The following is a 27,204-nucleotide window of genomic DNA, read 5'->3' as shown; positions in this document are numbered from 1 at the left end:
ATATGTAAATAACATATACATCTAATAGTCAGTTGTAGAAGAAGGATTGAAAGCATACACAACAGAGTGTTGAGAACATCAGTGATTGCTTTTGGGTGTTGTGATGAGTGCTTTTGGGGAGTTCTGTGTCTGTCCATTTTCTCTCTTTTCCAAAATGCATTTCATGCCAATGTTTTTTGTTTGTAAAACTGAAAAAGTTATTTTTAAAAAACCCGAGATACTGCCCAGCTTCCTAGAATTCGAGGCACGTCCCGCCCTCCAGTCCGCCCTCCAGCCCGCCCGCGGTCCAGGCAGCCGAGTCCACATCCGGCTGGAGCCCTCGCACTCCCCCGCTGGGAAAGGGTCGCCGGGCCCTGTGGCTTTGTCCCAGTCGGTTTGCCTTTCTCCTTCCTTCGTTTCCACTGCCATCTCTCCAGTCCAGACTTTCATCGCTCGGCCGTTGCTTCGGTGAGGCCGTCTCCCTGCTCCAAGATGTCCATCAGTTCCCCCAACCTGAACCTGGAGGTGAAGGTCCCCATTTTTCCAGGCACCTCACCCACTGGGTCTCCTCCTGTGTGCCCTGCCTATGAATCGGTTGGACAGCTCTACTTACTATTGCTCCAGATGCACTCTACATTGCTCCACCTTTGTTTCTGCTCAAACTGCCCCAGCTACCACATACCCGGGCCCTTTCTCCCCTCTCTGGATCTCTTCTGAGGCACAGGTCCAAATCCACCATTTGTGAGTCCTGCTCCTACCACCCCAGAGAAAATACATTTCTCCTCACCAGCCCATTCACGTTACACTGAAAATAAAAAGGATAATGCAAATAAGTTTCTTTTTTACCTACTCTGAAATTGATTATATTTCTTTACATCCTGCTCTTAGCCCAGAAGCCTAGTAAATAGTAGAAAATTAAGGTTTGGATGCAAACCAAAGGCTTTCCAAGACAGGAGGCTGATACATTTCAATCGATACAATCCTTTAATAAGTGGATATATCAGCACTCAGCCTAAACACTGCGACGGGGCTCTGTTTCCACCTTTCCTGTGGGGTGAGGAGGCATTCCTGATGGGGCCCCTAACAGAAGCCCACCAGCCGGAGGGTGTTGGGGAAGCTCTTGCGCATTCCCATGCATTTTTCCTGGCCGATGTACAGAGAATTGGCTTTGACAGCCAGGTCGTGTTCCAGGGTGGCTTTGGTGTGAACCAGGGACTGCAGGGTGTCCTCAGCCTCTCTCAGGCGCTGCTGCAGGGTCTGGATAGTGTCACCCACCTCATATACCTCGCTAACAAGGCTGTGGGACCAAAGAGACACCAGTTAGGTTAGCAGAGGTCACATTCCCAACAGTGGTTATTAGCTGATTTAAGGACATGCCTTCTCAGGGGCACACGTGTTTACGAGCTGCACATGGCTCTCCTGGAAGCTAAGAAGGACATAATGAGCCTCCGTGGCCAAACTGAAGCACTAGTCCCTTGTCCGACCGCACCCTCCGCCCTCCAAGCTCCGTGAGTGAAGGGCAGAAGCAGAAACCCAGCCAGGTGGCCTCAGCAAGCTGGGCGCCTTTCCACAGGACCGGCTCATTTCCATCTGTAATCCCCAATGTGTAGCGGTGCCAGATAATAAACAGGATGCCCAGTTACATTTGAATTTCAGATACATGTGTCTTTTTTTTTCATATAAGTATTTTTTTCGTTGTGGTAAAATACGCATAGCAAAAAAAATGACCACCTGAGCCATCTCTGAGTGTCCAGTCCAGCAGCATTACCTGCCTTCACGTTGCGCAGCCGTCACCACCATCCGTTCGCGGAGCTCTCTTCACCTTGCAAAGCAGCGTCCCTGTCCAGCACTAGCTCCCAATTCCCCTTCCCCAGCCCCTGGCACCCACCTTTCTACTCTCCGTCGCTGTGGGTCTGACCAGTCCGGCACCTCATCTAAGTGCCATCAGGCAGTGTTTTGTGACTGACTGACTTCACTCAGCATAATGTCCTCCAGGTCCGCCCAGGCTGTAACACGTGCCGGCAGTCCCATGGGACAGCGGAAGTAGTTTTACTTAGCATAAGTATTTTTAGTTTGAATATTGCATGCCATATTCGGGGTATGTATACCGAAAAATTAGTCATTATTTATTTGAAATTCAAATTCAACTGGCTGTGCTGCATTTTAATTTGCAAAGCCTGGCAACCCAGCCACAGGGGTCTGTACAGTGCCAGGCCCTGAACGGGCTCTCACTGAATGTTGAAATGGCACCAAAGCAACAATTTTTCTCCCCCAAACCCTTCCTGCTCTCCTTTCCTGAAGGGCAAATGGTAATTCTACGTAAGGAGATGCACCAACCGGCAGCTCTCGTGGAGGCTGCGGCCGTGAGAGGGCGGACAGAGCGGGGGCGGGCGGGCCACTTTGTGTTCCAGGTAGATCTGTGCTATTTGAACTTATTTCAAAATCAGAATATATCTTTATCTTGTGAAATTAAACCAAAAAAAAAAAAGCTTTTTTAAAAAAAGTAAGCAAGGCGGAAAGTTTGGCATAAAATTAAAAAGGAGTAATTTCTTCCTAGTGTTATCTTGTAGTGAGTATGAGCATATGGCAGAAGGAGAGGGAACGACTTTAATGTCCAATGATAACTGATGCTATCGGCAGACAATGAAATACTATACAGCAATACTTTAAAAGAAACTCACAAAATAATGTTGGTTGAAAGAGTCAGGGTATCAAACCCTTCATGCAGAAAGATCACAGTTTTGTTAATGTGCCTGGTGGCAGATACAACAGCTGGCCAACATTGGTTATCCCTCAATGGCACTAAGAATTGAGGATACTTTTGATTTCTTAGTTCATTTTCTGATTTTCTATCATGAACTGATACTCCTCTTAATGGCAAGAAAAAAAATCAATAGATATTTTTCAAAAAAGAAACACAATTTTGAGAGACTTGAACTCTCTTTGACCCTTAGAGAGGTTTTTGAAGTGACCGACTGGCCAGCGCAACAGCTGGGAGCCATCAGTTCGCACTTGGACAGCACAGCCACCAAACGCCGACTGCGCTAGAGACTCCCCGGGGCGGCCCTGCACGCCCACCTCCTGGGGACACCCTTCCTGGTGGATATGCTGATGTGTGGCAGCTGGGCCCCCCGCACCCCAGGCCACCTGCATGTCCCATCTCAGGCAACGGTAACGTCATCCTCGTGGATGCTGAGGCCAAGCCCTCTGGTCCCCTTGACCCCACCCTCTCCTTCCCAGCCCTATCCCTCAGTCATAAAGTCCTGTTATTCCTGCCTCCCCAGGAGCCTTACTGTCACCTGTCCTTCCCCTGTGTTGGCAGGCACGTCCTGGAATGTGCTTGCTCGGTCTCTGACCTCAGAGCCCTCACCCTTCCCACCCCCTCAGCCCAGCACTTCACCCACCACCCACCTACTGCCATCAGCTAACTCATGCCACCCTCCAAGCCCAGAGGAGCAGACACTTGTCCCTCGAGTCCCTCCCTCAACCCTGGGACGAGGGAGCGGCCCCAGGTCCACGACGTCCTGTGTCCCAAGAGCACCAGCCCTCCCGCAGCCCTCAGGGTGCTTGTCACGCCTCTTCCTACATTTGCTCTGTGGGCCGTCAGCTCCCAGGAGGCACCAGGGCCCCGGGGCTGGCCTCCCCTGAGGCTGAATCCAGCAGCCCCTCCTGCAGGGGACAGGAGCGCCATGGGCTTGTTGGACGAGGGCCAACTTCCATGCCCTAGGTTAGGGAGGCCACGGTGGGAGGTAGGGAGCTACCCCAACGTCCAAGTCCACAGGGTCTTTCAAGAACAAGAACCAGACCCCACCTGAGGGACACTGTGCTGGACGGAGACTGGAGGCTCAGCGTCTAACCCGCCTGCAGGCAGCCTGAGAAGGGGAGGGACAGCGCAAAGCCCTGCCACACACCTGCCCTGCAAGGCTCACGGAAGCAGCCGCAGGCCCTGAGGAACCCCCACACCGTGCAACCACGCGTCTTCTCCCATCGCAGAACCTGTACCTGTTTTCTCACTTTCCATGGGGGAGGGAAGGAGTGCAAACTTAAGCACCAAGTTTTTTTTGGTCTAGCATTGGTAAACACAAAATCTGAGAACTCATATAAAGCATATTTTGATGTTGTTTAGATCAAGTTGGGTTCAAAATGTCTTTTTTGACAATCCCAGGGCATAAAATACCCCTAGAGAAGAAACAGGTCTTCAGGGAGGCTGCCGCCCGCAGCCGGCCTCGGCATCGGCGACGAGGGCTGTCGACAGTCCCGCCGGGCCGGCCCCTCGATGCCCCCACTCCCCGTGCCCCTTCCACGGCCTCAGAAGGAGCCCGAAGCCACAGGTAGGAGCAGGAGCGGGGAGGCATGTGAGTCTTTCCTCCTCGCAGCCTAGTAACAGTCCAGTGGAAGATTTATCTGAGGGAACTTTTGAAAATATACAGATTAAAATGTCAATGTTTTCCTTAAAAAGGAATTCGAGAGCCATGGAGCACAGGCGGCGGACATCCCCGTTTCCCACTGCTGTGTGAACGCGGCTAGGACCGGCTACCTCCCCTTGCTTTCACCGTTAGAAAGACTTTTTCCTCGTCTCTCAAGCCCATACTTCCCTCTCGGTTTTCTCGTTCTTGGCAGATCACAGAGACTGTTCTGCTGAAACCACTCATTTTTGGGGAATTACAGAATTCAAAAACATTTTGCATTCAAATACAAATAAAGCTACCATAGTTTAAAAAAAATATATCAGAATTATTTAAGTAACGCAGAGCCTGGTCTGGCCTGCCACCAGAGATGCCAAGAATGTTTAGAATTACTTTTGAAAGAACCCATTTAGAAAATTTTAAATGAAAATAAAAGTCTTGAAATGAAAACAGCAATTTTTCTCAGTCTTCCCCTCCCTTGAGTTTATGGGCTTATTTTTTCTTAATCTAGCCGGCCAAAGGGCTGCTTTCAGAATGATCAGTTGAAGAGGAAAAATACTCCCCTCCCCCAATAATAATCCTAAATTCCACTGTTGTTACTCTGGGACCATATTTTTGGCAAAGCTATTTTAACAAGAAATCTTTACAGAAACAAAAGCAGGTTTTGTCCTCAAGTCAATGAAGGAGCTGAGGAAATAGACACGCTACAAAGTGGACGGGAAGTAAAGGAAAAGCAACTTGTGTTTAGCTGTGAAGGAAAAAAAAAAGAATAAAAATCATTCAGCTTTTCAGACGCCACTGTGAATGCTTCATTGTTTGATAACTCCGAAGTCAAATTAGACCACTACTCCAAACCCTTTTACAAAGCAACTCTGGGTTTGCCGAACGGCAGCCTGAGCCCCGATCTCTGTTCCTGTGGACGCTGGAAACGTTTCCAGCAGGGCAAGAAACTTCCGCTCCGCGTCCCCTAATCTGCTCGCCTAAAGCCGCCGCTTGTGAGCCAACCCTGACTGGCCAAAGGAGCATGCAGCCCTACCGGGCTCTCCTAAAGCACGCACACCCTGCGCACTGGCCGCCGGGGCCCCCCACCTGGCTTCTGGAGTGGAGGGCAGCTCATCCGAAACGACGGGCTCTGTGGGCGCCGGGCTTCCAGGGAGCTTACCGTGACGAACACGGGGCCACGCAACGCCTATGCGGCTTTGGCCTGAGACGACAGCCCCGCGGGGAGAAGCGCGCGCTTCTTAGCACCCGGCAGAGATACCACCCACGCTCTGTGCGTGGAGTGTTTTGCAGTAGCAATCTCCTCTGTGACCCTCAGTTTCACCCTCTGCGAGGGAGATGAGGACACAGTCTGTGCTTTGGTGACTCACCCCAAATGGGCATCAGGGTCAGGTGAGACTAGACACGTGACGGGAATGGTAAAAACACCGCACTGTGAGGCTGGGGGAGGCCACAGCCGACAGTCGGGTTCGTGGGGGGCTCTGCAGGGAGCCAGGCAAGGGCTCAGACAGCAGCTCTCCTCCTTACCTCCAGGTGCCACGTGGCCCCAGTCACTCAAGCCGTTTCTGCCTCCGTTTCCTTATTTGTAAATGAAGATAAACAATGAGATGAGGTGCTCAGGACAGTGGCCGGCACAGAATGAGCTCAGTAAAGGGTGGCAGTGGTCATTATTACCTCTGTCCCTGTCTTTATTATTATTTATTTTCATCTTTGTTGGCCCACAAAGATCGCCCTTTCTTTTCCCTCCAGAAAATCCTCACTTGTTTCTTTGGTGGAGCTCAAGCTCCTTTCACCCCTGGAAAGAGCCTGTGTGCCCAGGGAGTTCTGGCCGGGGGCCAGGGAGCAAGACGCGTGGCCTCCCTCCCCAGAACCAAGCCCGGCTCCCGGGGCGGCCCCGCTCCTCCCGTGGCCTTGCCTCTGGGGAGGAGCACTTCCGACCTAGAAATGGCAATGACGAAGGCCAGAGAGGAAGGCAGGAGCAGGTACTGGGACATGAGAAATGAAGCCAGAAATGGGAGGGAGGGATGGGGGGGACCTTGGCCAATTACTCCCAAGCCCATCCTAAAAGGAATCTTCAAAGTGAAAGTAATAAGAAGATACATGTAGTGTTGAGTACATAGACCGGGTGTCAGGCTGCTCCTGCCACGTGCAGGCGGGAGACGTGCTTGATAAAGACCAGTTGTTCTCAATTTCTGCCGAGAACAGAACAAACTGAAATGACCCTGAAAGACCATTAGAGGTTTTAGAGGACCAGGAGGATGGTCTTACTGACAAGGCAGATATGTTAACTGCCATAGAAAGAGGCCAATGAGAGCAATGGATGAGAGCAGACAGACGGGGTCAATGGAATCGTAATGCAAGTCTGTTTTCTGACAAGTCTCTGGCACTGAGGAATACACAGCAGGCCAACACGCTCTGCCGCCCATGAGAAAGGTGTTCTGGAAACTCCTGAAGCCTTCAGGGAAGGGCAAGGAAACCAAAATCCACCTTGGCCTCCTGGAATGAGCCTGATGTTCATCACTTGTTTGTGTATAATGTTGATGTCATTTCCTTGTAAAAAATTATGGTAAACTATACATAACACAAATTACCACCTCAATTATTTTTAACTGTATAGTTCAGTGGCATTAGGTGCATTCGCAAAGCTGTGTATCCACCACCATCATCCATCTCAAGAGCTGTTTATCATCGCAAGCCAAAACTCCATGCCGGTTAGACACCAACTCCCCATTTTCAATACTTTTAAAAAGGCCCCGGCACAGGGAGCATTACTAGGCGCTTCCCCGTCACCGGTGCGTGGGCAGAAAGCACTTTCCTAAAGAGCACGGAGCCAGGTAGGCTGGGGGACTGTGCCCTCCTGCCCAGGGCGAGCCCTCTCCTCACCGTAACTGGGCCATGTCCCTGCAGAGCTCCAGGTTCGGTCTCCTCGTCCGCTCGTCCAGTCTGGTCTGAGCCACCTTCAGGAAGGCAGACTTGTCCCTGATGGCCTTCTTGATGGCTTCTATGGTCATTTCGGTCTGGAAAATCTCCTGTAGTGTCTGCACGGAGAGAAGCAGATGCCTGAGCCTTTGGTGCTCTGCTGCTTCCCACCTGCTCCCTTCCTCCTGCCTCCTTGGGTGGGGAGGCGGATTCCCTGAGCACCTGAGCACACCTGCTCTTCTGCTTCGGCACCCCCACCCTGCCCCAGTCCCCGGGGAGCCTGCAGCTTCCTCACTGCCCTGGAGAGCACACGGCTTGCACCTTCCCAACTCCCATTTCCAGGTGAAATCAGCCGGGTGGGAGGAGGCAGGGGCGAGATTTACGTAGCAGATCGGTCAGTGCTACACATCAGAGCTTCCTCCCCAGATCACCTGTTGTTAAATATTGGCTGTGGGCTGTGCGTCCCTGGGAAACGTGGGGCTGTGAGGCTGGAGGGCGCTTGCCCCTGATCTTCCGCTCTCCCTCCTCACTAACCTCACACAGAGGGTTTCCTGCTGGGGGAGGATTTGCCTCGAAGCAAATCAAGGTCAAGCTTCAGGGAGTCTCACTTGCGAGGGAGGACCAGTGGCGATGAGCAGTCCTGATTTTGTTTCTCTTTAAGAGGGTCCGCCACATTGCACGAACCTGGGCCTCGGCCTGGTTTGTCCTCCCTGAAGTGGGCCCCTCCTCTGTGCTCTGAAAGCCCTTCCTTCTCCTGGACCCCTGCACTCCCATTTCTCCACCCCCCCCCCCCCCCCCCCCGCATCACTCTCCCTCTCCCTCTGCCCCTTTCCTTTGGCCTGGAGACACACCCAAGTGTCACCCAATTCCTTTAAAACTTTACACCTTTACACCACTCTCTCACCCAATCCCACCTGGGCGCTTCCAGCTGGTGCTCTCCTCGCATTCACAGCCAAATGGGCTCAGCAGCGGCCTTGCTCATGCCCTGCACCCCTGCTCACCTAGCCTCACCGTGGCCTTTGTAGTAGTTCTCTGGCCCGTTGTCCTCATGAGACTTTGCCCTCAAGGCCGATGATGAGGCCTCTCTGATGCACCCCCTCCCTGAATCCCTCACCTTGCTGAATTTCTCTGGCCAACTGCTGCCCTACTTCCTGGCCTTTCTGACTACGGCTCTGCACGGCTAGTGTAAGGTATCATTCCCAGACGGCCCTCTGCTCCGTCCCGTCCGCCCTGGCGGAGACCTCACCCTGGTGCAGAGTCGGCACTTGTGTCAGCCAGGGGTTCTCCGACCCTCACACCAGCGCCGCCCTCGCCCTCGCTCCGGCAGCCTGCATTCAACGACCGCCATACTGTCCCTATCGCCCAGGCCACGCCCCGGAACTCCCTGTCTCTCACCCTTGGAGACAACCACGGCTTCTGCTCAACGAGCAGCGTGTAATCTGTAGCTCCAAGGGGCTCAGTCTGCACCTCGGAACTCATCGTTTTGTATGTGCAGGTCTTGTCTCACTCTACTATCCAAGGTGGCGGTGTCAGTGTGTCATTCGTGTATGTGTCCCCACAGGGCCCACCTTGAGTGTAGCTTTTATAAGCTGAATTCTACCCTCTTCTCCATCCCCACCCCAAATTCATATGTTTGGGTCCTAACCCCTAGTACCTTAGACTTGACTGTATTTGGAGATGTAACTAAGTTAAAATTAGGTTATTAGGCTAAGTTCTAATGCGATATGACTGGTGTCCTTAGAAAAAGAGGAGATTAGGACGAAGGCACATGTAGAGGGAGGACAGGGAAAAGATGATCATCTGCAAAGCCAGGAGAGAGGCCAGAAGAAACCAACCCTGCCAGCGCCTTGATCTCAGACCTCTAGCCCCCGACCGTGAGACAGTGCATCCCTGCTCTTTAGGCCCCTCAGTCTATAATGTTTTGTTTGGCAACCCTAGCAAACTAATGCAGGAGTAAGTAAAATTTTGTGGCACAAAGCAACTCCGTCATGTCCATCTTCTCAAAGATCTAAGATTTAAATGGCTTTTTACTGCACAAAGGCCACCTTTCCAAAACTGCCCTCCACAGCCTTTCCATGCTTCTCTCCCAGAGCGTACACCGCCGCGCCGGCCCCCTGGGCCTCTTCACGGGCCTGAGCTCAACCCTGACGGGCTCCCTCTAAGGCTCTGTTCAAGACGTTCACCTGCAATGTTTGCTTCCTCTTCAAAATCCCCAAAACACTTCCTGTATTTACTATTTGGCAAAACACTTCCTGTATTTGCTATTTGGTAACCACAATTTGTAACTTTTCTATTGTTATGAACTATAGGTGACCTTTCATATGAATGCATTTTTTTTCTCTACAAATATAAGCTTCCTGGGAACAAAAACTATTCAGTTGGCCAAAAAGTCTGTTTAGTTTTCTCCATAAAATAAAAGACACATTTTTCATTTTGACCAATAACTTTATTTATTTGCATATTTTGAGTATGTCAGCTATCTCCAACTATTGGCTTATAGTGGGTAGAGGCCAGGGGTGCTACTAAACATCTTCCAATGCGTAAGACAGTTCCACAGCAAAGAAGTATTTGGCCAAAACGTCCATAGCATCGAGAAACTTCACAAACCACTTTTGACAGATTCGATCAGCCACAGCACCTTCTCCATACATTGCACAAATCTTTGTGTGTTTTTTTTGCATCTCAGTTGCATTTTTACCTTTCTTGAAATAATAAAGCAAAATATGCCAAAAATGTTGCATATTTTCTTCCATCTTCAATAGTAAAATGGCTGCACAAAAATTCACCAATTTGGTAAGTTCTTTTTAAATGCATGCTTATATGACAGTTGTCACAATACAATCTAATAAAATTGTTTCGAATGAGGTTAAAGACAATTAAGCACTACTAGAGCCATTGTATGGAAAAAACTAAATGAACTTTTTGGCCAACCCAATATGTGTTATACTTTGCTCTGCTCTTCACAGAAGGTAGCACACTGCCTGACTCAGTGAATACGTGGTACCCAAAGAAGGCACCATGAGAAGAAAGATAAATTGCTGCATCCTGAGAAAACACGGTGCCCTCATTTGGGTAAAATATCACTTTAGAGTGACATGAATAACTTGTAAGGTTCTTTAAAGAAGGAGTGATAAACAGATGCAGTATAATCCACAGAAATATTAAGGGCTCCCAGACTGATACCAAGTAGAAGAATAGCTCCTTGATTATCTTGAAACATGAATTCTGATCGAATCCTTGATTTTATTGTCATTGTGAAACTCTTAGAGCACTTAAAAAGTTCAATATCAGAAACACTTTGAATTACCTAATAGTTTCCAGTATTTTGTTTTGTATTTCTTTTAGGGGGATTTTTGTATTTATTTAAGGCTCCTGAAATAAGATAACAGAAAACATTCCTATCATATGTTCTAATAATAAATTTACTTCCTAGTTACACTTTAATAATATTTTTGTTTCTGTTAAAAATACTGGGAAGCTTTATTACATAGAGCATCCTTTGTGTTCCTGAAACCAGTAGATGCCAATTTCAACTTGACACCTGGGCTACCTTGCTAAAATAAATGGTGTAATTTGTACTCTTTTTAATTTCTCTTAGTCTGCACGGCCAGGAGGTCGTGTGCCTTCTGGCTTCTGTCCAGGAGTGGTGACGGGTCTGTGGTCCCAGGGCCTGTGCCCCACCCACCCACGTCAGCTCAGGCACCACCCGTGCCTGACTTACCTTTCCTAAGTGAATCTGAATCTTATTTTTAGCATCTGCAGTCTCTGCAATGCGATTAGTGAAAGCCACATTTACTTTGTTGAACTGATTCCACATCTCATTGGCAGTCACAACCAAGAGGTTTTGAATGTCATCTCTTAGTTTGGCTGAGGCTGCTCGTTCACTCTGAGATCGAAGAATGTTATCATCTGTAAATTTGGCCCAGGACTCGGGTACTGAGACCCTGAAAAAAGGAAGCAGAACCAGACAATGGTGACAATGATGAATTGGCCTAAATGGTCTATAAGCAATCACTCGTCCGTTCAAGAGAACCAAATCACTGGTCGTGGTTTTGTTGCATACAGCGTAAACGTCAGAGAAAAGCTTACTTTAAATTTTTCTTAATTGCTCCTTATTCCACTGTTAACCAATTTTCTGTGAATCCAAAGCATAAAGTAACTCCTCTGCCATCTTGGTGGGGTGGGGGAGAGAAACTGGCGAAGGGCGAGAGTATTTAAGTTCATCACAAATGTGTCACACCAAGTTAATGGGCCTATAAAAATGTTCCACCGCAGGAATAGTCAAAACAACGATGAAAACAACAACATACTAATAACCTTCTTATTATAAAAGCAAAGAATGACGAGAATAATGATTTGCTGGTGAGCATGTCTAGAGAAAGAGCCTCTCATGTCCTGCAGGCAGGAATGCTGAATCGGTCTGATCATGATGAAGGGCAAAAGGCCAGCACACGCCAAGGTCTTTTCAAATGCATGCAATCTAGAAATGCCACTTCTGGGAATATTTTCATTGAGATATAATAGACATATAACATTGCATTGGTTTTATGTACACGATATATTGATTTGATAATGTAGGACCTAAAAAACAAATAAACAACCCCAGAATTGTCTTCTGGAGGGCAGGCCCCGGTAGTGCAAGCTCCCCGCCTGGGTGCGCGCTCTAGGAACCCATCTGAAACAGTGCTCCAGCCGGCGTGGCCGTGAGGGGCTGCGTCTGGCTTCAGTGAATGTTTTTTGAAGACTCTTTCAACACATTTGTCCATTTCTTGATGGGTGATTTACAAGTGCACCTGCCTACACTGTGCTGAGTGTTCAGCGGTTTTTGACCAGAAAAGGCATGATCTGCGTCTCCCAGCCTCCCTATTCACCTTATCTCACCCAAGTGACTTTTTTGTTTCCCCTGATGAAAAAACTCCTCAAAGGGAAACGTTTTGCCAGTGTGGAAGAGGTGAAACAAACAAACAAAAAAAAAGCAGAAGCACTAAAAGGCATCAAAACCGATGAGTTCAGAAACTGTTTTGAGCAGTGGAAAAAATGTCTCGACAGGTGTATTGCATCAAATGGAGAGTCCTTTGAAGGTGACTGAAGTTTAAACATGTAAGAATAAATACACGATTTTTTAATAAATAAATTCTGAGCTTTTTGGGTTCTCCCCTTGTATGTATATATTTCAAAATGATCACCACAGTCAGACTAGTTAACATCCACCACCACGCATAATTACAATTTTTTTCTTGGGATGAGACTCTTAAGATCTACTCTCTTAGTCACTTTCAGATATACAATAAAGAATCAACCATAGTCACTCTGTTGTGCATGACATCCTTAGAACTAAAAATACGAAGAGAAAGCTTTGCGAATTACCGCATCATCTTCACGCAGGGGCCATGTTAACTGTTGTCGTTCTGGGTTAATGTGTGTGCTATTGGAACAAACACTACAAAAATTTACCCTAAGGAAACGATGCTCTCAAAGATGGGTACGTGAGGATAGTCATTTTCAGCAATATTTATGTCAATGTCTGAAACACTGGAAACAGCCTAAATGCCCAAAGGTAGAATTGACTAAAGGATGGTACCTTTAGAAAAGTCATCCATATAGCGTGCAAGCTGATATTGCAGAAGAATATTTCCACAATGTTTTTGGATATATCATGAAGTGAACAATCAGACATGCTATTCAAACAGCATGTGTGAAATACCATTATTTAAAAACATAAATCGATCTCTACATGTGTGGAAAGGCACTTGAAGGACTAATGGTTAATTGTTAACATTGGCCTCCCTGGGTGGCAGGCTCATGGGTGACATTTCTTTACCTGCTGGTGCAACAGGATATCAAACAAGATTCTTACTGTTGGCAAGAGGTTTTAGCTCAGGCCCTGATGGCCCAAAATAACACCCCATAGAGCCCGTACCCCGCCAGTCTGTAAGAGCTGGCTAAGAATTCATGCTGGAAATAGAGGAGGCCCTTTATGGAGGGCTAAGCGACCAGAGTGTGTGGTTCCATCCCAGCCTACTCTGCACTTGGAAGGAGCAGAGGAAGACACCGCACACCTCAAGCCAAGTGGGAGGCATTGCATGGGACCACTTACGACATGTAGAGTCTGAATCTGATTCGCACCCGCAGAATCTAAAAGCCAACACTGGCCTGTCTCCTGCTCCTATGACAGGAGCTCTAAGAGAGGGGGCTGCGTAAGGGTGGCCAGCCCCACAGGAGAGAATCCATTTGAGATTCATTTTACAAGGAGAAGGGAACCTGACTCTGGGAAAGAGCACAAGGGAACTTCTTTGGGAGGTGAAACTATTCTTAACTGTGGTCGTGGTTCCATAGGCATAGAAATTTGTCAAGATTTATCAAAATGTACACTTTCACTGAATGCATTTATTGTAGGTGAATTTCCCCTCAATCAAGTAGATTATTTTAAAAGGGAATGACTGGAAAAGACCATGAACCCAAGACTGCATGCAAGAGCCTGGCAAAAAACCACTGACAGGGCAGGTTTACCCATCAATGGTAATAAAAACAGCACACCACAGAGTCGAAGGCATCAGACACAGGCAACCCTTTTCCTTATGCTTGTCTGTGTTTTCCAGATTTTCTACATCAAAGGGCTGTTATTTTCATAGGTAGAAATGTGAATAACAGGTATTCTTTTCCATTTGCAAGTGTCAAGGCCTGCAATTGTTAAGGCCTGACTGCAGAATGTGCGAGCTTACGGAAGGCTTGTTCAAAGCCTTACTGAAGGCTTACCTTTCCACATCTTCCACATGCTCTGCTTTAACCTGTAAGCTGCATCTTGTTGAAAGAAGGGAGAACAGGTTAAATAACATCACAATCATACAAGAGGTGTGTGCCTGACTTACGTCGCATCGACCCTCTCCACTCCGCAAAAGTAGCTGACGCCTTCCGATGTGTTTCGCAGATGGTGGCATTTGTCGTCAATCTGGTAAGCCCGCTGTTTATCACCCAGGTCCTTCTCCAGCTCGTGCTGGGCAGCTCTGTCTGCTCTGTAACACAGGGGGAGGCCATGGAGCTCCAAGTGTGCGCAACAGGCTCATAAGAGGAAGAGCAGTTGCCCTTCTGGGTGGGGCCCACCAATTACTGCTCTCCAGTCTCTCCTCCTTCAACAATGTCCAACTTTTCCACTGAAAGGAGCCTGCCCCGGAGATGTGCACATGTGTGAACGATCAGAACCCTGCCCACAATGCCTCTTCCGTGGGGCAGAGAGAAAAGGTACAGGTAAACAGGACTGCAGCCCCTCTTCCTAAAACACTGATTGTTCCAGACAGGATACTAGTTTAACACATTCTGTCCACATCTGTGCCTCCTTTTCCATCTTCCTTTTCAACTTCTACATCCTAACCCCTTTCTCTTCCATTCTTGGACAAGAAGTTATAGGTATAGATAGCCCAGCCTCTGTAGGAGACCTGAGAAGTTGTCCAGGTGATAGAAACCAAGGGTCAAGATTAGGATCCTGGGCAGGAGTGAGAGGGCTTGGAAAAAAATCAGGAATGGATGGGCACCTCAAGCCACCCTCCTGGGCTCTGAGATGCATGGTGGTTCCTGCCCTGCTGAGCAGGAGGGAGACCTGGCAGCTCCCTACCAAAGAGGCCCAGGGCATGGGCAAGGGGGACAGGTGAGCCATACTTTCACTCATGGAGGAGTTTGACAAATAATAATTGGGTGCCTATTACATGCTAGGCACTGTTCTAGAAGCCCACAATATGACAAAATGAACATCTCTTCCCTGAAGGAGTATGTGTCCTACTGGGAGGAGGCAGGCAAGGCTCATAAAGAATAAGCAAATCATGTGGTTTGTTAGCAGCACATTGCAAAAGCAAAGCAGTGTGAGTGATGATTTTAAATAAGACAGTTAAGTGAGACTCCTTGGGGAGGCCACGCTTGAGCAAAGGCTTGCTGGGGGAGAACTGGATCATGCAGAGCCTTGATGGACATTAGAAGCATTGGGTTTTCTTTCTGGTGAAGTGAATGGTGACTAACTAACAACTCAGAGCATCATTCTTGTGTTGGGTTGAGAACAGATTGCAGGGGGCAGGGAGGCCCATGAACAGACAGGTGCAGTTGTCCAGATGAGAGATGGTGGTGGCTTGGACTGAGGGGTGAAGGAGCTGAGAAGTGCTCAGATGCTGGCTATGTTTTAAAGATGGACCCAAGAGAATCTCCTAGGAGACTGGACATCCGTGAGAAAAAAAGAGCTGAAGTTCAGTAGTTGAAATAGCAGAATTCTCTCAACTAAGTTAGGCTAGGCTGTGGGTGAGTAGGCTGGGGGAGGGAACAGAAGTTAAGCTACATACTGAGCGTGAGGGTCCATTAAACATCCGAGTGGAGGTACCAAGCAGGTATTGGAACTTGGGAGAAAGTTTTAGGCTAGTAATAAAAATTTGGGAGGCATTAGCACATAGATGGTATTTGCAAAAACAGAGCAACTGGTTGATCTTAATCATTTCTGTATTCCCAGAACCCAAAAATTCTCAGCATGTAGGAGCCACTCAATAAAGGCTGCGCTGAATTGAATAAACTAATTCTAGCTGCAGCTTCCCTTTAACTGAGCCTGTGTCCTTCCTTGGTAAGACACTTGACCCGTTAGATCTCTTTTTAAATTATTATTTGTAAAGTGGAAATGAGGGTAGCTGCATGCAAGTCATCTGCATCTTGTGAATTCTAAACCAGTATGCATGTGCAAAGGACGAAAGGTAACAAACCTTCTCCGCCTTGCTACGTCTCTGTTCTGCCCCTCGCCTCAGAGTATTGGTTGCAACTCGAGGATTAGGAATGAGGATTAGGTCCTCATTCACTGTCTGGGACCACGGTGCTCCATGTTTCCCTTTCTGACCCCTCTGACCGGACCTTACAATCTCCTAAGGAAAGTCCTGGAGGCAGCACCCTGTCAACCTACTTTATAGCCCAAGATGGGAAACCCTTGGCCGCCATGTTGGTGCCTAATGAGATTCCATTTTCAGCTAAGATCCAAACTAAGTGTTTCACTGCTCCTTCCAAGACAAGCACAGTTGAAAAACCTTGCTGCCATGACCTTGGCTGGACCAAACCCAGTGACCACATTAGGGATTCAGGCCCCCGCACGTCCTGAGGAAGCCACCCCAGGAAATGAGGTGGGCATTGTGCCCATGGCGTATCAAAGGAAAGCCAAGCTCTTTAAAGGGTCACCAGCACAAGAGAACACGCAGAAGCAGGACTGCCTGCAAAGGCCTGTGCTAGGGCCAGTCCTGAGACCCTGTGCCATGGAGACTGGGAGGAAAATGTGACTGTTCCAGGATCGAGCCACCTGGGCCAAGAGGAGCAAAGGACACAGAGACGGGCAGCAGGCCTTAGGTTATGAAGGAAGGTGGGGCTCAGGAACTGGACCAGAAGAGAGCAGGGCAGAAACAATTCTCTGAATCAAACTAAACGGGGTTTCTGAAATTCCCAGGCAGCAGAAACCAGAAATTAATATTGGAACTACACTGCCCGGCATTTATAGCTTAAGTAAATTGCAGTTAAAACTACCATGAGCAGTGAGTCATCCTTAATTAATCTTTTATCTATTGTCACCGATTTCTGAATTAAAGTCTTTTGAATCAGAGTTCAAGAGATATCTCGGGCATCTGAACCTCGCCCACCAGTATCGCATCAATCTTGATGGGCAGGGTGGGCAAACGAGGGAAGAAGTACCAACGCCCTTATAACACTTATTACTTTGGGTATATAGCACATAATCTTTGATAACATTAGCATAAGCAGAATCATTGTTTCCATTGTGTGATATCAGCACGACTTCCTCCCGTGTCCATAACTGAATGGACATTGATCTTCTATTCATGCCAGGCAGCAGCCCCAGCCAATACCTTTCCTACGTTGACAGCTGTCGTCACTACTCAAGACCCCGCTTGGATTGCCATACCCCCTCTCCAGTCTCCTGTATCTGCTATTGCAGAGAAAGGAGGAATGTGTATTCTTCCAGAGAATAAGGTGGGTGAGCAATTATGAGGCAACAGATGTAATGAATGTTGCGAGGGTATGATCGGAGCAGTCAGGAGGATGGACCAGGATGTGCTGGAAAATCAGGGACAGCTGCGTCCTTAAGGATGGAAAACAAACATAAAAGTGAGGCCCAATTTCTCTTCCAACTCTTGGGCTGGACATACACAAGTCAATCTCTTATCAAAGAAATAAAAGTTTCTTGAGTTAAAAGAAATCTTAGCCATCCTCCAAGTTAGGCCTGAAATCCCCTCCATGGCATCTCAAACTGTTTTTAAATAGAAATTTAAAGCAAGTACTGTGAGTACTCATCTTACCTCCAAAGAAAAAATGTGTACAGGTATGTGTGGGTTTGTGTATCCATATATAAGACATCCCTTATATATATAAGAAGCTGAGAGGAGTCTAAATGGGGGGCAGGCGTGAAAGCAGAGTTTCGTGGTAGATTTCACATTGTATAGAAAGGTAAAGCGCTTACGCAAGCTGGGCAATGGCCTTATCCAAATGCAGCTTCATCCTTTGTTGACAACACAGAATAATATCAACTTCCTACTTGATTGAAAAAAACACACATTAATGCTTTTGTTATTGGGTATGGCATTCAAAGTCAACAATGTAACAAGACATCAAAGGAAAACTGTTTCTGGGAAGACTGTGAAGTAAAACAAGTAATCAGCTTTACATCCACTTATTAACATACATGTCCCCATAATATTGCAATCTAAATAGTAGTTGAGATTTGCTCTTTATAGGGCTATAGGGAAATTATATTATGGAACAAGTTGGGACAGGGGTGAAATTTTAGGGTTCTTTAAAAACTTTTTATCTGGTTCTAAATACATAAATAAACAAACTTTCGGTGATGTGCAGGTTGAATGTTAACTATTCTTCCATGACCAAGTGAATCAGGGAGGGAAAGAGGGCAGCCAAGTAGGGACTTCTCTCTGGCAGCGTGACCTGAACACAGCCAGCTCTTTGCTCCCAACAGAGGCTGCCTCCCCGCCCCGCCCACATCCTGCCCGAGCCCGGCAGCCCCGCCCCTAGACTTCTACAAACATCTTCGCTGGCCATGCCACCCTGCTTGACCCCATGTGGGGTTCTGATGCTGCTGTGGAGTGTACACCATATACAATATGTTGTATCAGAGTTTTTTAAATAAACATTTACCTTGCTCTGAAATTCCTAAATTCATATTCACATTAGAAGATCTAGGAATTCAAAATAGTACCAAGAAGACATTTTAAAAATGCACAAAACTGTTACTGCTTTCTCAAACGGAAAGTGATCATACTATACAGTTTTGTGATTTGTTTTTTAATTTTAAACTTGAACATTTTCCTATGACATTAAACAATGCTGTGACGAACAACTTCAATAGACTTTGCCAAAGGGTATGCGTTTTTTCAAGGTTTTGACAACTACAGCCAAACTGCCCTTCAGAAAAGTCATGCCCATTTACAACAATGAATGAGTGTGTATTTCCTCACCTTGCACATCAAGTAGCCATTGTGACTCGTCTCAGTCTCTGTCAATGTGATAGGACCCCCAAAAGCACACTTGCTAGAATTTATGGGTGAATGTTATTTAACCCAAGTATTTGTTCATCAGTTGACTTTCTCCTTTTGTGAACCCCCTGTTCATATGCTTGTCTACTTTTTCTGTTATTTTTAAATTAACTTATGTGTTTTTATATTTAAAAGTCAGTCAATCCTTTCCTATTATATGTGTCATATATGTTATGTATATATATATGTGTTTTTTTTATTTTTTAAAGTTTGGCCCTTGCCTTTATATTTCCTGCATGGTGTTTTTGACATACAGACATATATGATTTTTATGATTTTAAACTATCAAATAATTAAAGAGCCACTTTTGGTTTCTGCTTTTGTTAACTTGTTTATAAAGTCCTTCATTCCAATATTAATTATTAATCAACTATATGATCTCATCTTTTAACATCTAATTTTTAACATAAACATATTGACTATACCTAGAGTTATTTCAGTGATTACTGGCTGATTCTCTGATACTCTGAATTAATGAAGTAATGAAAATCCAAATTCGCAACACACGTTATCAAGGTTTCCCCTGCCTGTATGGGCAGTAAAGATTCCTCACACGTGTCATAGTAGGTTGGGCATCGTTCTGAGTTTTTAGTGTTGGTCAGCCTTCATCTTCATGGTTTGCAGCGTGTGTGTGCGCGCAGCTATTTCACTGAGGTGTTAGCAAAAGATACATGAAGTAATGCTTAAAAATACCACTTAAAAACCCTAAACCCTAATAAGCTTCTATACTATGTGTACACAGCGCACACAGGGGGCATTCCTAGGACTTTTAGTGAAAAAAAATACATTTAATGAGATTCTTGTTATAAAAAATACTTTAACAATAATTTTATTATCTGAACTTAATTAATGTCCTGTGGAAAATGTAAGATGGTTGGAGGCAGAAAGGTCTAAAGGCATAAAACTCAAGGCCTTTGAGACTGTCCCCAGTGTTAATTTATTCTTTAATTTGCACCCAAAGTTTCATTTGGCTTCAAAGTCCAAGAAGCTAGCTTGGTCTGGGAATACAATTATTATAGTATCCTGATCAATTCCCCAAAAGAGGCCATTCTGTTATGAATACCACTGATTGTAATAGTCAACAAAATTCATGAGAAAATATTTCATTCCACCCATAGTTTTCAAAAGCAGGCCTTTAAAGGCTATTTTTAAAATTTTTAAAAATTGATATCCATTTTTGCGCAAATAAAAGACATGCCAATATCATTCCCTTGAGTTGGCTACAGGATACATTCCCGACTCGAATAGATTGGCAATGGCTAAGGCATCCCCTCAATTGATGAACCATTACTCCAGTTGCAGACTCAGCTATTTTGAGGTAAAGCAGGGTCTGCTACAGACCTAGAAAATATTTACCTCTACAGCAGTGTTTTGGTTTTTTAAAACATAGTTTTATTGAGATATTGTTCACATACGACAGAATTCATGTATTTTACTGTATAATGCGATGACTTTGAGTATATTCACAGAATTGTGTAACCATTGCCAGGACCAATTTTAAAACATCATTACTCACCACAGAAACAACATACCCCTTAGCTGTTACCCCAGGTTCCAATCCCCCAAGCCTCCTTTCTCCTGGGCAACCACTAATCTGCTTTCAGTCTCTATAGATTTCCCTGATCTGGATACTTCCCATAAAAGGAATTATACAATGTGTGGCCCTATATGACAGGCTTCTTTCACTTAGCATACTTTGTCCAAGGATCATTTGTGTAGCAGAATGTAGCACTACTTTATTCTTTTTAATGGCTGAATAACATTCTATTGTATGGAAAGACCACCTTTCATTTATCATTCATCAGTTGATGGGCATTTGGGTTGTTTCTGAATGGCTGTTATAAATAATGCTGGTATGAACATTCATGGACGAGTTTTTGTGTGACCCTATTCTTTCTTTTCTCTTGGGTAAATACAAAGGAGTGGAGCTACTGAATCACGTGGGAACTCTGTTTAACCATTTTCCAAAGCAGCTACATCATTTCACATTCCCATTAGCAATGTGCGAGGTTTCTAATTTCTCCACATTCTCACCGATACTTGTTATTATCTGTATTTTTTAGTACAGCCATCCTAGTGGGTGTGAAGTGATATTTTATTGTGGTTTTATTTAAATATCCCTGATAACTAATGCTGCTGAGCATTTTTTCTTATGCTTATTAGCCATCTGTACACCCTCTTTGGAGAACTCTCTATTCAAACCCTTTGTCCACTTTTGAACTGGGTTACTTGTCCTTTTTTTGTAGTTGTAAAAGTCCTTTATATTTTCTAGATACAAATCCCTTATCAGACATGATTTGCAAAGATTTTCTTTCATTCATTCTGTGATTGTCTTTTCACTTTGCTGGTGATATTCTTTGAATCATAAAAGTTTTTTATTTCGATCATGTCTAGTTTATTTCTCATGTTGTTTGTGGTTTTGGTGTCAGATTTAAGAAACTATTGCCTATTCCAGTGTCATAATTATTTATGCCTATGTCTTATTTTTAGAGTTTTACAGTTTTAGCTCTTATATTTAAGTCCTCCATCCATTTTGACTTAACTTTTTTTTAATGTGGTATGAGGTAGGGGTCCAACTTCAATCTTCTGCATATAGATATCCAGTTGTCCAAACCCCATCTGTTGAAGAAAATAGCCCTTTCCTATTTGAATAGTCTTGGCACTCTGGTTGGAGATCAATTAATCATAAATGTGAGGGTTTATTTCTGGATTCTCAAATGCTGTTGCATTGATCTATGTCTATCCTTATGCCTGTACTACACTGTCTCACATATTATAGTTTTGTAGTAAGTTCTGAATTCAAAAAGTGCAAGTCCTCCAATATTCTCCTTTTTCAATACTATTTTGACCATTCTACATCCCTTGAAGTTCCATGTGAATTTTAGGACGTGTTTATCAGTTTCTGCAAAGAAGTCAGCTGGGATTTTCAAAGGAATTGTAGTGAACCTAGGATCATTCTGGGAAGTAATGCTATCTTAAAACTATTTAAGTCTTCCAATATATGAACGTAGTATAATAATTTATATATTTATTAACTTCTACCAATAATATTGTATTGTTTTAAAGAAGTGGTCCTTAACTCTGACTGTTAATTAAAACTATTTGGGGAAAATTTTTAAATACCAATGCCTCAGATTTGAATCAGAATCTCTGGAAGTGGAATCTAACCACTAATATTTTAAGGACTTTCAGCAGGTACAGGTTTGAGAGCTAGAATAATGGAAACACCAAAGTTGTCAAGTTTCAAAGAAAAATCTTTTAGAAATACCATACTGTGCCTGTGGGCAAACCGATGAAGTTAAGCCATTAGAAGTGGCTTATAATGTACTTCACAGAGAACATCTCAAGGTCAGTGACAACAAGGCATTTGGGGATTTTACACTCACCAGCTATGAAGGAGGAAAGGATGATTTAGAACAAGAGTAGGGAGAATGAAGCGAAAGAGAGGTGGGAAACAAAGCAGAGGGACAATGTACAGGAGCTGAAGCTGGCCACAGAGAGGGAGGAGGGACGGTCAGCAAGACCTGCCCGGGCAACCGCAGAGCCTTGGTACCATCAGTAGGAAGGAGAAGGCAGGGGCCATCGGGATAGAAGAGGGTTCATTTTCAGGTTTCATGAATGTGAACCAAAAGGTGAGTTACCAGTGTAAATATATTTGACAGGTACTTAGGGATACAGAACTAATAGTTAACGGGGGATATGGCTGAGAGGAAAAAAAGAAAAAGAGAGATTAGGGAAGGCTCCAGGCACATAATGGCTAAAATTATAAGGAATGGCAGAGATCTCGTGGGAGCAAGTCTAGGAAGTGAGGGTCAGAGAACTTAGAACTAAACAGTATTTAATTGGTGGAAGGTGGAGGAGGGCATAGTGAACAAATCGGATAGTAGTGCAGATACAATATTCTGGATGGCAATTTGGTTATATATCAAAAGCTTTCCAAATGCATGTACCCTTTGACACATCAATTACATTTTTTGAAATGTATTCTAAGGAAATAATCAGAAATACATACACTTATCAATAATACTTTTGTATGCTGCAATGTTATTAAAATAGTAAAAAAAATGAAAGCAAAAAAAAATAAAATACTTAGGGAAACCACCTAAGTATTCAAAAAGAGAGAATTTTTTTTTTTAATGATAGTGGAATGCTATGTAACCCTTAAAATAATGTCTTAAAGCATATATAATGATATGGGGAAACAACTCCCAATATAATATTTAAATGAATAAAGCACTGTTGGGGTTGAGGGTGGGGTGAATAGGCAGAGTAAGAGGATTCTTAGGGCAGTGAATATACTCTGTGTGATTCTGAAGTGGTGGGTATATAACATTGTACACTCATCAAAACCCACAGGATCGACAGCACCAAGAGTGAACTCTAAGGGTAAACTAGGGACTTCAGGTAATTACAATGTGGCAGTGTAGGTTCATCAGTTGTAACAAATGTACTATTCTGGTGGCTGGGGGTGGGGAGGTTGATAACAGAGGTTGATATGCGTGTGTGGCTACAACGGGTATATGTGCCTTCCTCTCAATTTTGCTGTGAACCTAAAATTGTTCTAAAAAAATAATGTATTTTTAAAAGTAGCACTGCCTTCTCACATGTATATTTAAGAATAATCAGCATTGAGCATTTATCCACCAAAAAAGCCCTAATCAAATTCACATATACTGCATAATTCTAATCTTGAAGACATGTCTGTGTGTCTTTAAGTCGGGTGGTCCCTATCTAAGTATGATTAATAAAAAAAGACTTAAATACCCCGAAGTTAATAGAGATTTCTGTGTAAGTGAAATTCAAATGATTTTGACTTTTCTTTATCCTATTCTTATCTTTCAAATTCTCTAAATGAACATCTATTGCTTTTGTCACCAAAAAAGTTAGCTTTTCTAAATGTTATAAACCCTAAACACTATAACTCCTTATTTATAGGTGGCTTTATGGAACGTCAGTTCACTTCTGTACATTAAATGCCTGTTTGTCACTAAGTTCCTCGTGGAAGCACTGTCCCCACATTTACCGTCAGCAGCTCTGTTTCCACTTCGTCGTGAACTAGGTCGATGCCCATCCTCTTCTCTCGGTGAAACAGACATTCTCGCGCCACCTACCGACACACAAACAACGGGAACCACCATTGCAAACTAAAGCCAGGGACCAGAATGGCCTGTTTCGAAAACAAGTCAACAAATACTCCCAACTTTTCAAGTCATTTTGTTGGAAATATAGCCCGAAACCAACCATGACAACGACGTCAATCCCCGCTTGTAGTTAAAAGGTAAAGAGTTAGCACTTCAAAGTAGTGGGAGAGCGCCCCTCATTTGGAAAGTTGGCAAAATGATGTAGATGGCTATTCTTGATCTCCACAAATTAGCATCTGAGAGTTACTTGGCATTCATTTCTTCTACAGAAACACTTCAGTAACCTGAAATATAGTCTTCAAGATATTATTTCCAAATATTTTTGACAGAAAAGAGTAAGGATAAAACAAATGATTATCTTTAAAGACATTAAAATATTTATGTAGCCAAACTCGACGTGATTATTTTTGAAATATCAATTATAAAAATAAATTGTCTTATCCATTAAATACAGAAAAATAAAAGATGATTTAGCCATAGTCCTAGCACCATTTTGTTTGTTTGTTTTTAACAAAGCAGAGATTGTATTGTCCTTATAATTTTACAGACTTCTTAGGGTTAACATTAAATGATAGGTCCTAGGCCCTATTCATGAAATAGTCTTTGAGACAAAGTATATTAATGACTCCAATGGAAAACAGTTTAGATTGTTGACAGTAAATTAAATACAAAAGAACATTATGTAATTGTTAAAATACGTTTTTCAAATACTATCTCATGATATGGGATGATTGTATAAGGCTAAATTTAAAAAAATTAAAATATAATAGTATGCATATTGTAATTCAGATATAATATCACTGAACAAAATCTTTGAGTGAATCTTTAATTTTTTAATAGTACAATTTACATTTGCTAGGAGATGGTTAAAGGGTTGGCAGGAACTCTGGTTATTCTAATGTGTATTACTTAATCACTTTCCAGGAAGTTTCTGCTTATCTATAGTCCTACCAACAATGAAAGTGTCCATTTTCTGCACTTTTGCCAATCCGGCATGTTATCAATTTTTATTCTTATTAATTTGAAAGGTCAAAGATGGTTACTTCATTGATTTTGCATTTTTACTGAGTTTTAACACTTTTTTCATATGTGAGTTGATCATCTGTATTTTTTTTGAGAGGTATCTTTTATGTGACTAATTTTAAACAGGACCTTATGATACTATGTTGATAGTTAATGTTCAAACACTCAAGAACATCTGGACAAAAATTACAGAAAAATATTCAAATTAGCACCATCTCACTGAAAGCAGGCATCACTGAAAGGAGCTCTTTTCTGAATTAATTTACAGTAACTGGGGCCTTTGATGGGGTGGGGTGTAAAATAGACAAGAAATCCTCAAAAGGAACACAGCACAGCAAAAGGATAGAAGGGCTTCCAATCACCAAAAGCAGTACGTGATGAATTAGTGAATTTAAAATGACATCGTTAGTGTCTATCAACCTCTCTCAAAATGTCTGGCGGTTGCATTTGTGTGTGCTTGTTTTTAGTGGGGCAGGGGCACAAAAAGAAGGAACAGTGTGCAGGGGTCTCCAACAAACTCCTCAACCCACTGGACTTCCTCTCCTTGATCCCCTAAACCCTGGCATTATGGATGTAACAACAATCACCTACAGCGAATGCGTATCACATGGGGAATAAGTCATACAAATGAAGAAAATGGTATGAGCTCTGCTCATACACACACACACACACACACACCCTCCTTTCTGTGGTGCTGGGTAAGATGAGATTAGACAGCCCCTCACACACTCAGGGCCTGCCTGGTCAGACACCAGGGATCCACTGCAATGTGGCCTCGGTGACCACACCAGAGTCACCTCAGTCCCAGGTCTCTATTTCATCAAACTCATTCCACCTTCTACAAAGGTCTCATTCGATCATTTCAATGAGCCCTGAAATGGAATCATAACAAACGCCCTGGAGGCATTTCACAACATAGGCTAAACAAACAGTTGCTTTTGTGGCTTTTTTCTAAATATTGTTTATGCTAATTTAGGAACAGCAATAACCATGCAGCCTATTTAAGTGATTTGCATCTTCCCATCTCTTAAATACATTATGTATCCTAAGGTGTCTCTTTAATTAGCCTTCTCTGCTTTGCATTCAGAATTCTTTTTACTTAAATGGTTGTTCCGTACAATGTGTAAAATGGGAATTGTTTTACCATTCCTGATACCAGTTACAGGTAAAATAAAACACAATTCAACCAACAAATAAGCTTAGAAATTCAACCAGTTGATTATAACCATGAAATGCAGGTTTATAATAAGGCCTTATATTTACCTGAAGAGGGGCTTCTGTCTCCATCAAGGCCCTCTCCAATTTTTTCTTAACATCAGTTAGTTCATTTGTCTCTCCAATCATTGCATCCAACTCATGAATGATTTCAGATTTCCAAAATCCTATGTCATTGACTCGTTCTCCCAAATTTTGGGTGGAGTCCGCCTGGGTTTTTCTCATTTGTTGGTATTTGTCTTGAATCAGGCGAGATGTATCTACCCTTAGTCTCTCTGAATTATGTCGGGAAGTGTTGGAATCCTGGTAGTTGGTTAAATTGGACCTGTACCAATCATCAGGGGTATACCTTGTGAAGAGGGTAGTTCTGTTGGAAACGAAGGGGAGCATGGTGCTCTCGGACACCTTCTGGGAACTGGTGCAGTAGGGGCCCAGGCTCGGCGAGTTGGAGGCTGCTTTGTAGTATGTGTTTGGTCTCCAAGGAAGGCTCAAGCTGTGGGTCAAATTGTAGTGGGGGAAGCGGTTCCTATAGGTTGATGTCATGGTACTGATGGCTGGTAGGAAGTTGGTTGGTGTTGGTCTAGGGTGGGCATAAGTTGCCGTTAAAGTAGAACCTAAAGATTCCATGATGCTCAAGCACTACTTGTAAATCTCTCCTGTTTAAAAAGAGAAAAAAGGTAAAATAGTCACATAACTAAATCTTTGGCGAAAACTTGCAAATCCAAGGACTTAGAATTAGTTGCAGTGCTCCCTAATACATACATTCCAATTTCTTTTCATATCTGTGTCTCCAGATATATTAAAAATTACCTTTTTAGATTAGCTATTTGAATTTTTAAAATATTTTTTAATTTACAAGAAGTAATAATGTCTTGCAACAAATTCAAATTAAGACCCTGAACTGTGCATCTTAACACATAGGGGTTCAAACCTTGGCTCTGGTATTTACTAGCT

At 44.1% G+C, this 27,204-nt stretch overlaps 1 protein-coding gene across 1 annotated transcript; it reads right to left on the bottom strand.

Annotated features, from left to right (window-relative positions):
* Positions 1–1,059: 1,059 nt before the first annotated feature.
* On the bottom strand, positions 1,060–26,877 carry TEKT3 (tektin 3). Its single transcript, XM_054571079.1, has 7 exons — positions 26,299–26,877; positions 23,895–23,978; positions 17,785–17,855; positions 14,174–14,317; positions 11,026–11,248; positions 7,269–7,423; positions 1,060–1,276 (listed from the first exon to the last, which is right to left on the bottom strand). Exons 1-7 carry the CDS (start codon positions 26,875–26,877, stop codon positions 1,060–1,062), a joined length of 1,473 nt encoding a protein of 490 aa, XP_054427054.1.
* Between the last annotated feature and the right edge of the window lie 327 nt (positions 26,878–27,204).

This window comes from Pteronotus mesoamericanus, unplaced genomic scaffold (assembly GCF_021234165.1).
Source record: "Pteronotus mesoamericanus isolate MK-2021 breed Mesoamerican mustached bat unplaced genomic scaffold, CSHL_Meso_final contig_22, whole genome shotgun sequence".
Taxonomy (NCBI): domain Eukaryota; kingdom Metazoa; phylum Chordata; class Mammalia; order Chiroptera; family Mormoopidae; genus Pteronotus; species Pteronotus mesoamericanus.
This window is presented reverse-complemented; position numbering and strand designations above follow the sequence as displayed.

Excerpts from the sequence above, each read along its gene's own strand:
- TEKT3 (XM_054571079.1), bottom strand. The coding sequence starts at position 26,877 with ATGGAATCTTTAGGTTCTACTTTAACGGCAACTTATGCCCACCCTAGA. Across the intron at positions 23,979-26,298 it reads AGACAGAAGCCCCTCTTCAG|GTGGCGCGAGAATGTCTGTT; the intron begins GTAAATATAAGG and ends GTGTGTCGGTAG. Across the intron at positions 1,277-7,268 it reads AGGGACATGGCCCAGTTACG|CCTTGTTAGCGAGGTATATG; the intron begins GTGAGGAGAGGG and ends TTGGTCCCACAG.